At 35.0% G+C, this 12,189-nt stretch overlaps 1 protein-coding gene across 1 annotated transcript in view; it reads right to left on the bottom strand.

Moving 5' to 3' along the window:
- LOC110858818 (neuroligin-1) overlaps window positions 1–12,189 on the bottom strand; it is a 128,281-nt gene that overhangs the window by 72,668 nt on the left and 43,424 nt on the right. The window contains exon 2 of the mRNA XM_035858935.1: window positions 5,351–5,790. Within this exon, the coding sequence (XP_035714828.1) occupies window positions 5,351–5,576 (226 nt within the window). The 5' untranslated portion in view covers window positions 5,577–5,790. The remainder of the gene's footprint in view (window positions 1–5,350; window positions 5,791–12,189) is intronic.

Genomic DNA, 12,189 nt, shown 5'->3' with positions numbered 1-12,189 from the left:
GAAATAGAACAGAATTTTATAGTTCCGAACAGATCAGATAATCGTGTATCTGATCTGATATCTGATCTGATCTGATCTGACTTGAAGATTTTGCATTTCCACCAAATTTATCTTGCTTAAATTGCTCCTGGTTTTTGCTGGAAATGTCTGAATTTCAAGGGTTTTAAAAAAGTGATTAAATTTGAAAAATCCTGAATTCTCAGCATGTTTTCTAACATAAAATTATACACTTCAAAAATAACTAGAATTTTCAACATTTAGAAATAGTCTCCGGATCTTTTTTCCTAAAACATCTTAACAAAATTCTCACCAATTACTTTCCCTCCACAAGAAATGTATATGCACAATTCCCCCTTTGACTTTCTCCTCATCTATAGCACACTCATAACTTCCTCTCTTCTGCTTCTCATCTCATCCACTCCAGTTTTCCACCACTTTTGGCTACCAGATATGACGCAATATTAATAACGCACACGATTCAGCATGACCATCGCAACGAGCAGGAGGCCCGGAATGCAGGGAAAACATGGACACAAATGAAAATGAAATGTGATTAAACTCTCTCCCATTGCGGTTTCAGACACGGTTTTGCAGTTTAGTTGAGCTGTGAGTGATATTAAAACGGGGTTTCGTCCGCCATTCTGCTCATCCTTTCGAACCACCCCCTTTCTCTTCCGTTCCGAGTTATTATTATGTTATGATTATTATCCATTCTCTCCTACGTATGCACGTTGGCAGAGATCACAACGAGTTTTGTGTCATGTCACGCCAGGCCGCAATTCCGATAGAGAATAAAATAACAAATAAACAAAATGTGTTAAAACGAGTTCAACTGGCTTCTGGCTCTATTAGGAAAGGTAAAAGTTGGATGTGAATGGATTTTAAGTTTGGAGGGAAATTTTGTAGGGGTATAAAATATGCCCACTCCCATTATTTCAACCTTTGTGATACCACTTTCTCATTTTGTGTTGTTTGTAACATGTTTTTTACCGCCGTTTACTTTCTCTTCAAGCTACAATTATTACACAATGGATATACTAACTTGGCAATTGTAAGCCTAAAGTTGTGGATTTATAAAATTTTGAGTAGTATTTTCTGAAGAATATTTATTACGCGTTCGAATCATTACTAAACTTAACAACCCAAAGCAAGTTGTGAATTTTGAAAAATTGGTTTACATGATTTATGACCACTTTTATATCCGATTTTTGTTATATAATTTTTAAAAAGTTTGAATAAAATGGTATAAACTAATGTATATAATTATAACGATTACCATACAAGAGTGGATTAAAATGTTAATATTTGTCAATATTTTTGTAAAATTGGATTTCGCAGATTATGGTGATTTAACAAAAGTTGCACTAATCATAAGTAGCGTTTATTCATTCATAATAATTACTAAATACCTACATGACACCGCGCTACCTTTTGTTTACTGTTACGGTCAATATTTTTCCAAATATTGAAAATGGCGTCATAATCTCATAAGTTTTGTGTGAACTAATAATTTGCTAATTTATATTCTTGTTTGTCTGATTTTATAATGAATGCATCTATTTATAAATATTTATTTCGGTATTTGCAATATTTTTTTACAAAGTCGCAACTAGCCGTGCTGATAAATCAAATATAATTTTTCTACCCAGTTTTTGGGAATTTTTTTTTCAAACTTTCCTCAATGGTTTTCCTGTATTTAAAAAATCCTAAGGTGGGAACAAATCCAACAATTTAAATGATAAAAAAGATAAGGAGAGAAGTGAGAGTGAATATTGATAGTGAATCTTACCCTCAATTCCCTCATTACCTTTTGTTTAATTACATATCGAATAGTTCCCAACTTATTAAAGTGGCGTACAAATGATAGAAGTTTTCCGACAAAATTTCACATGCTCATCTTGGCAATTTTATACCAAATTACGGAAAATTTTTATATTGTGGTGCCTACAGTGCAAATAATTTGGTGGTATGTTATTACCAGACGGTGTCAATATATGGTACTACCGGAATTGGTAATAATAAAAATATACCGCGTGGTAATAACTATGTACATAAGTCTTAGAAAAATGTAGTGAACTTTTATCAAGTGGTGACCTTTCACCTAATAGTACATGTAGCAAAATATGAAATTATTACCCTCGCCACTCTACCTGATTATTAAGAGTTTGCTCCCTCTTTTTACAACCTCCGATTGCACATTCATATCCCAATCTCCTCAGAAACTTTGCTCAATTTTTATTATTTTTTTACATTCCCCACAATTACACTTTCTCCCCTGCCAAATAGGGATCAAAACCCAGAACCCGCTCTCTCTGTCTCCTTGTGCGACTGTAATAATCATAATATCGCCATTATTACAACAATGCATACATCCTCAACTTTGCCGTCTGCTGAATCGCTCCACAAAATTGGATCCTGGCCATGACGACGAGATAAAGGATCCACCACCAGACCAGATGACAACGGGGGTAATAATCCTCAAAAGTGAGAGACTACTTTCTCCTCCATGCTGAAAATTCTACATTTCTTTTTCTTTTTACAAAACTAACCCTCACCACGAATGACCAGACGGCGGATATTTATTAATTTTAAACTATTCCATTTTATGATGACTAAAAGTAAAACTGTGTGGGTGTGTTGCCTAACTATTATTAATCCCAAAGCAATATTTACATATTGCTACAAGTTTTTAGGCATTCGCGAATATAGTTCATCTTTAAAGCCGTAGCATTTTTTCAATAAGGTTTGTATGCTAGAAATGCTACAGCTTTAATAAATGCATTATAGTTAATTATATAAAACATTACCTGACAAATACGTAAACGTTTCTGGTTTGATTTATTGAACAAGAGACTGTTCCCACCATAAGCGTTACGTGTAAAAAAGTCTCTTATTTAAAAAATCAAACCATGGGAAAGTTCCTTCAAAATGTATACGATTTTATTTTGCTCAGAGAAATTGGAACTGAAAAAAATCCAGAGCACGAATTTCAAAAATACACATTTTTGGATTTTTCGTAAATACATAACCGTCCTCTGCCAATAACTTATTTTTTTCTTGGAGGGAAAGGATCTCATCTCGTCACGTGGTTGGGGAAAAAGTTTGGCGGAGAGTGAAAGTCAAACTGTTATGGGTGCACATTTCCCTGCGGAGGAAAAGAATGCATCACTCATCCGATGCAAGTGAGGTAATATTGGACAGACTTTCACTCCCAAGTGTGACTCAAAGTTTGAACAAAATTGCAGGGGTGGAGTGGACTTTTTTGAACGGGATGATCGAATATTTGCGTAAGCTGGATTAGATTATTTTAGAAAAATAATTTTAGTTTTAGATGGTTTTGAATAAATTTTATGGAAAAGCTTCTTTAACTTAAGGAGAAAGTTGATTCAGAAGAAAGATAGAATCGTTATGATTATGTAACCGATAAGCTGGCATTGTATTGTTTTTTACCCCGGAGGAAAACGACGCGATAAGTTCGATTAAATTTTACATAAACAAAGTTCTGTTGCTTAAACAATGTTGAACTTTTGTAAACATAAGAAACTAAAGAATCAACTCTGAATTAAATTCTGGGACGTTTTTTGCAAACAATTTTCCACAGGTCTTATTGCTTTGTCAGCAGAACTTTATCCTTGTCATGATTTTTATACAAATTTGATGTAACTTTCTGTCTCAAGTTTGCAAAACAATGTCAACCTCATAAAAAAATGGCTAAAGTAATGTGTACATCAATGTTTAAAGCAAACATGGTGGCAGTAGTTGCATAGATTCTTAATTTCCGGATTATCTAAGCTACGACGGATTATCTTCCGAAGTTATAAAGCTATGCAATTCAGGACATTGGTCTTCAGAGTTTGTAAAAAAACATAGTTATATAATTTCATTTCATGCCTACTTTTGTGCTAGAATTATACTGTTATACCGCGGGTTACCTACCTAACGTTGTTGGTAAAATATCCTAATCTTATGAAGAATTAGGCAAGGGCACAAAAATTATGCAATTACAAAGATACAAAAATTGACAAAATTTGATGAACCAATCTAACTAAGAAAAATCATATGTTCTTCGCACATGCAAAAATAGCATGGTTAAATTGCATGATGTTTTGCAACACAACGTCTCCCAGAGCGATCTCTTTCTATTAGTTCGGAAATAAAAATGCATAAAACGCTGGAAACATGTCGATTCCTACATCAAGAAAAAAACATGTTGGGAACCCTAAGGATGAGTCTGGTCCAGTAAATTATCCTCCATTCCAGCAGTCGTTAGGAAGATGACCCAAAACCAACAAAGTAAATGTTTTGGCGGACCATTTCCTTCTTGTCGTGATTATGTAACGGAGCCGTCCTTTTCCGCTAATGGCCCACAATCCATCCTTCAAATCGTGGATGCATTTTCATGCCAAGAGAAAACAATTAGCGATTTTTGTACTGTTTACAATTTTTTGTGAGTGCACACTAAATAATTTGTTACCGCGGCACGAGTATTGAAATTTACCAGTTACATCATTATTATACCGGCTTGGTGCACTTCTTTTGGTCGTAATAATTTGGTAGTACTTTTTACCAATTTGATTGACATACTCAATTTAATGACCCTAAGACTAGAGGAAGGGAATTGAAAAATATTTCCAAACTTGGTCGAAAATTTACCTGTCACGATTTTTCAAGAATTATTCGAACTATAGTTTACCAATAACAAAACAGTTTGTTACAAAATCCAAGTAAATATTATCCCCCTTGTGCAAAGTAGCTCATCTAAATTTATCCCTGCAAAAAACTCCATTTCACATTCCATTTGAAATCAAACCCTCACAATTCTACCAAAAGCAAAACCCCTCTTAAAATCAATCCCTCAAAAATAACAACTTTTCTTCTTCATCCACTCTTTCACTTTCATGGTGAATCCGACTCTTCGTATTAATTCCGCCGATAACAAAATCCTCCTACCCAAAAAACAAAACCCAACTGAAGGCAGACACCTTACAGAAAATTCTCCTTCTCAAATCCATCTCTCCAATATCTCGAGATCATTACAACTCTGTAAAAAAAAGTTAAGTTCTCTTCTTCAGATCAGCATTCCTAACTTTTCAGCTTTCTCCGACTTTCTCCCCGGAATAAGGCGCACGATAGATTTCGCTCTTCTGGACCCGGCTCAAATTACTTTCTCGCTCAAAAACCCGGTGAAATTGCCACTTCATTCATTACACAAAACTTTCTGGACGACTTTCTCCTCGCGATTCATTATCAACTCCTTGACGGTGTCGATCACTGGTAGGCAAGCAATTTAATTAGCTCGACAACTTTCCTTTTCGTGAGAAAAGTTGGAAAGAAAAGTGGAAAAAATTACCCAAATGTCGCGCCGAGCTGGAGCTGAACTGCAACCGGACACCTTTCAAAGGTCCATATTTCGTCGTGACGATGGGCGACGATGACGATGACGACGCGGAGTGAGACTCGGTCCAGAGGAAGGTGAGGAGCACGAGGAGGACGGGAACGAGGGTGGTTTTCGAGGCGAGAGTCTTACAGTGACCTCGCCGTCGTGGTGAGGTCACGGCCCAGGAGAAGGCGACCATGTCCAAGCTCGCATCGTCCAGGGACGGGTGACGAGGTGGAGGTTTGAGGAGCTAGGAGGTTAGAAATTGGGGGGAGATTGCATGATTTATGGAGAAAAGAGTTTCACTGGAGCACTTTCACTGCACAATTTTATCAGAAGTTTGAAAATATTTTTCGCAATTTGGGTAAATTTTTGAATCCGATAAGCCCAAGGTTGGTGTTGATTTGGACAATCTATAATTACAGAAACACAAACATTAGCTAACTACATGGGGCAGTTACCATTTACCAATCTAATTTAATCTTTGAAGAGTATTGATCAATCATTAATTCGTTCTATCGACACCAAAGTGATGCAATACATACAAATGTTGCAAAAAAATTTCAGATATAAAATTCTAGTACAATGGATAATTTGATACGATTTCCGTTTTAAATTTTCATATCGTAACTTTTTATATCCTAAATCTGTCGAAATTTCAATCTTAATGTGCAGGGTCCCAAATTTCAAATGAGATGACCAACACGGGATAATCGTCGTTGCAGCTTTCTAGTTTTACCAGATATGTGACCAATATCTTGAAACCGTGTGTACGAAAACGTATTGTAGCAAGAAATTGAGAGTGAAATTCACTTTGCGGTGTAAGAAAATAATTCCAGGCTGGGAGCAAATTTGAATTTCGTTCACAATTATTACTATCAAAATGTAGGGAAAATAATTATTACCAAGTTGGTAGTAATTAATTATGCAAAATATGTTACCATTTGTGGCTTTGCGATAATAAAATTTAGCCGGGGAACCAGGTTTGTAAATATACGTAATATAGGCTTAAATGGGTTGTTTTATTTATGCATAAAAACGTTGGCGTTACAATGATGTCTCAAAACATGCCATGTATACGTGTCCACCGGCTTTGTAAACTTTCAACTTTAAATAATTGATTAAAGTTGGATCTTTTGTGGTCATAAATCGAATAGAAAATATGCTAATCAAAAATAAAAATACTGAGTTGTTTTTATTTTAAAATGTATTTTAATTTTAATTGTAAAAAGTAGGGAAATTGATTAACCCATCAAAAACACCATATATTTTTCTTTAGATCGATATTTTTCTTTAATGCATTGCATAATGGCATATTATCATTAGCTCACATGCTTATTATAACATGCAAATTATTATTAGCTCACATGTTGCTTATCATAAGCAACAAAATCATCTTTCGTGCTTAAACATTTACCAATTTTTCATACTTTTTTTAATATGGCGTTAAAGTTCAAATTTTGGAATTTGTATTTTTGAAAATGGCGTTAAAGTTCAAATTTTGGAATTTGTATTTTTGAAAATGGCGTTAAAGTTCAAATTTTCGAATTTGTATTTTTACTTTGTTTTTTTAAATAAATTTTCTAATCTAATTAGGAACTTACAAATTATTTTTGCCAGTAATTTAACATGTACACTTTTCGGGAGAGGAGGCAGTCCTCTGTTTCAGGTCTCATTTTCCGTGAGCAGACACCTTTGTAATTTACTTGCATAAAAATCGTACCAAAATCGCAAATATGTAGGGAACTACAACTAAAATGATCTAAATATATGATTACAAAGACGACTCCACGTGGGGCAAAAGTGTGCCAGACTATGCTTTCTCTTCCTGAATTATTTAAATACATCGGGAGAAACAATACGATTAATTTACAACAAAGGAATTTCTCTTTCCCTCTCGGCCATTTTATGTCAAGATGAAGAAACCTTCTCCATGTTTCGAGTCTAATCCAATCCTTGGATCTACAGGTAGATCCTCGTAATTTTATCCCACTTACTCTCCTTCCAAAGTAGTAATATCATTATCATTTCGGGTCTCTTGGTCTGGTGAAAATTAGAGACACAAGAAATTACTTTGTCCTCCTCGTCCACAGACCAAACAAGTTTACAAGATTACGCGTTGAGGAGAAAACCAAACCACGAAATAATCCAACATCTTAAAACGAGACGTGTATTTTGGAACGACGAAATGTACAACAATTTCATTTCACTTTCACTTTGTTCTTATTTCGGGGAAAGTGCGATGAAATGATTAGAAATTTATTTTGGGGAGAGGAAATTTGGTTAAGTCCAGTTTAAGGAGAGCAAGTTAGTACGCACGTGGAAGTAATTGATACTGTTCTTAGATACATGTATCTATATACTCATGTATGTACCATGGCAACAAATTTAATTTTAGTGGTAAAGTCTTTCGAGGAGAAAACCTGACAATAATCAATTGGGATTTGGACACTCTCATTTTGCCTTACTTAATTTCCCAAATTTGAATTTTGTTTCCAATTTGAATTGTTCATACCGCGGTATGCACAATAGTTAAAAACAAAAAATCGGCAATTTGTAAGTTGATTGTAAATCACCGAATAGTGAAGATTTTGCCGTTACATTACTGATATTCGTGTTTGAATTTAAATGGTGGCCATTAATTTGATTCGACTTAAATTATGTAATATTGACAATGTGTACATCACTACTCATAAAGAGCCAGCGTATTCCCTGCCTGCCACACGATAAGAAATGTAGCTCTGTTAGATAGATAGCTCAACTTGCCTCAACTTGGTGCGGTGCACGGGCCTTTCCACACTTAGCACCAGAGCACGTCCACACAGAAAAGTGTGCATCATATTACAATACAACAAATGATCTGAACGAAAATCATTCATTTTATGGGTTATAATTTAATCAAAATAGCGGAAATAAGTTTTCAATTTTTTCACGGCGGTCTCGAAAAACAAAAACGTTGTCAATTTTTGAAATTTGGTATAGAAATTATGGTAAAATTTCAGTATAGCGGCCTAGCTCGGATTTGACTGAAATTTTTTGTGTGAATACCCTAAGGTCCCATATGCATAAAAATACCTTTTTCGCGGCGGTTTCAAAAAATAAAATTTCTAAAAATTTTTGAAATTTTGTATAAAAATAATTTTTCTCTTAGATTTTCATGAAAATGGCTTTTGAAAAAGGAGAGCTAGCTAGTAGTGCTACCTAGGAGAGCTAGCTAGTAGTGCTACCTAGGAGAGCTATCTGGGAGAGCTAGCTAGTAGTGCTACCTAGGAGAGCTATCTGGGAGAGCTAGCTAGTAGTGGTACCTAGGAGAGCTAGCTAGGAGTGCTGGAAACTAGAAATCTCATCTTACCCCGAAAATCTGATTTTACCACAAAATATTCCTATCGTGTGGGAAACTGAGACAAAGTCTTGAAATTCTCTGGAACATCCAAGAAAAATTTGTATACAAAATTTCAATAATTTATAACTTTTTTACTATTGAATGTTTTTCAAAAAATCCTTCATATTCTTGTTCAGCATAGTTTAATTAGTCTATAAAATCATTTTCAGGAAAATCTGAGGCAAAAAATAATTTTTATACAAAATTTCGAAGCTTTCTAGAAATTTTAATTTTCGAGACCGCCGCAAAAAAAAGTATTTTCTTGCTCAGGGGACCATAATAGGTATTTACACAAAAATTATCAGCCAAATCCGAGCTAGTCCACTGAAATAAATCCGAGCTAGGCCGTAATAATGCAATTTTACCAAAAATAATTTACAAAATTCACTCCCCAATCACTACAGAAGAGAATAAGAACCAGTTCAAAATAATAAATTAAAGAAGGAAGGTTGAAGTTTATTAATTATTTGGAACATTTGTTATAATTTATAATTAATTCTCCAGTATAATTATTCGACTTGAGTAAACAAGAGGAGAGAAAAACAGAACGAGAGTGGGCATGGATGAGTGTTCAAAAGTTGTTTTCCCACGTCCAAAAAGCATCCTCGCGAAAGAAACAGTCTATTCCAAGATATATTTTGTCGTATGCCTGCCTGCCTGGCTGTGGAGAATTATGCAAATGAGGAGAACAAAGTAGAGGAGACAAAGAATGAAGCGAAGCCACCACTGGATTGCATGAATGAATGCATGCATGAAAATGTACAGTGAGTGAGCTGAGCAGTATACATACATACATACATACATCACTCATCAATAGTGGTTATCATGATAAGCGACCGTGATAAACACTATTAATTAATTATTTTAGTTTGAGAAACTCCACCCACAGCGTGTGGCATATCAATTCGAATGTATTTTTGACGCTGAATCCAACGCCGCCAATGGTTTTGACCTGCGAGGCCCCCGTGACCTTCCCGTGACCGTGGGGTTCAAATATGGCTTATTCGTGATGTCGCATATCAATTTGAATGTTTTTTTGACGCTGAATCCGAATCCGTCAATAGCTTGGCGTTAATTGTAGAAGTTAACGGGGTTTATGGAACTTAACGGGAGTGTGAAGCGTGGGAATTTAAATTGTTAGCTATGCAGTTACTCCCACGCGACGGGAATTTAAGTAATTAACTATTCAACTACTCATACAGGGGGAAATCAAATTGACATGTGACCAGATTAATTAAAATGCAGTATGACTTGGGCAAACCCTCACTCTGATGTATGTATGTAGTATGACAAACTCTCCACTGGGAATTATTTAAAGTAAAGTATGACGGATTTTTCGCTTTGGGCACACCCCCCACTGGAACTCTAGAACACGGCCTTGGCCGGGCTATACGCTAGTATGATAATAATTGTTTGCACTATTTCCGTTTTTATAATAACGAAAACGTAAATAGCGCAAATAATTAATATCAGTTAAAGAGTAGCCACTTGATGTGTGTGTATGTGTGTGTATGTGCTTTTTTGACTCCCGCACCACTGGGGGCAGGTTGAGATTGGCCGACGGGCTTATAAAAGTGGTTCGCAAATGCGAGCTAAACTACTCGTAATTAATAATAATTATTTAAAAAATAATAATAACGATGAACAGATCCAAGTATACGTCGAAATTTTTCTCACTGGAATAAATGCGTCTGATTAATTTCAAACTTGAATACTGCATATTTATCAAGTTTTACCTTTTCGTCTCAAACAGTGACTAGGCAGGTGGTATACAAAATTATACAAAAGTATACAATTTGTAAAGCAATACGACTTCGGCAATGCCGTTAAATTATTTTATGCCGGTGACCAATGACTTACTGTAATCTGCCCATGCTATTCGAAATCATAACCCAGTAAAAACCAAGTCAGTTATGGAGTGAAAGTTAGAGCTGAATTAGTAAAATCCTCGAGTGTAGCGTGTCCTGTATTTTGATGTCGTTGCAGATCCACGACTCGAATAAATTGAGATCTGCAAGTTTTAAACTCGCCATCCGAAAATAACCCATCTGTGAAGTGAAACTCGTCTTCATTTCACTAGCCACACAAACAGGGAGACATCAAGTATTTGTTTTGTATGAGGACACACTCTGAAAAATTTCTTGCTAGATTAATTGTATTTTTGGGTCAAGTTTTGTGGTAAATTTGTGGCAACCAATGTCATGTTGTCATTTTTTATGTCAATTATGGTCAGGATTTTCTACCGATTGGTTATTTCTTTGGAATTTTATTCCCGCTGTGTTAACGTTTTTTTAGCAATGTCTTTTTTAATCAATCTGATTTTGCTATGGACGAGTAATCCTTTTTTACCAATTTGTCTCCATTTTGTTACCAATGGGTGGTATCTTGAATTTACGTTATTTCTATCAAATTTAATAGTTGCACCACCACCAGCAAATTTCATTCCTGTACTTTTAAGAGTGCACCCTTCGCCAAAATGAGCACAATACAAAGTAGTGGAGTCTGAAGTGTGAGTACATTTGGCTAATGGAATATGTAACAACCTTTTCCCCCGCCCCCCCCCCCACAAATAGACCACGTGAGTGAGTGAAAGTGGGAATTTGATGGCAGTGATGTATCTTTGAAATCCAAATTTTATGCGCAGGTGGAAAATCTTGTTTGAATTAAGATTGTCCAGTTTCATTTAACTAAATCATTTTCGAAATTATTGTAGATAGAACCACGCCAGTTGTAGAATTTGGAATATTATAAATATTTTATTTGATTTGTGTTTAGATAAGAAGGGTCTTCTGCTATTAAAAAACAAAGATACATCCATAGTTCGTGATTTGGTTTGGATTTACAATTAAAAAATCAACCAATCTGAAAATCGGGATAAAATAATTTTTTGAAAATTATGGAGAAACCATCAAATTACGACGAAATCTTGAACAAATCACGGACTATGAATATAGCTTAACTTCGCAAGTTATGTTGCTATGCTGAATTTGTGAGATATGCGAAGTTGTCGTGAGTACGCTCACATTCAGAGATAAATCTTTAAGTTTGCATATATTTTTAGACCCTTGCAAAAATTTAGAACGGAAATCTGATTATGAAAACTTTAATTAAACAACAACCACGACCTGCAATTAATTCGTTGCACGATTATAAAAAGAGCATAATATTTATTATTTATGCGGTTAATCTTTGCCTAATGTGAAAACGATTTGCAAAAATACAGCATAAAATATTGTACACAGCCTATTGCACAAACATTGGTGTGCAACATAAAATATAAAATGTAAGAAAAGTTGCAAATATGAGATTGCAAGACTTTCCCAAAATCTTCCCAAATTTTATGCGATGTCTGATTTTCGCAAGTTTCTCTGATTTTTTTTTACCAACATTCACCCCACACGAGGTAACTTTTCTGCTTAATTTGATTTGC

The sequence above is a fragment of the Folsomia candida genome, unplaced genomic scaffold, assembly GCF_002217175.1.
Source record: "Folsomia candida strain VU population unplaced genomic scaffold, ASM221717v1 Fcan01_Sc022, whole genome shotgun sequence".
Taxonomy (NCBI): domain Eukaryota; kingdom Metazoa; phylum Arthropoda; class Collembola; order Entomobryomorpha; family Isotomidae; genus Folsomia; species Folsomia candida.
Note: the sequence above shows the minus strand (reverse complement) of the source record. Positions and strands in the feature narration are given on the sequence as shown.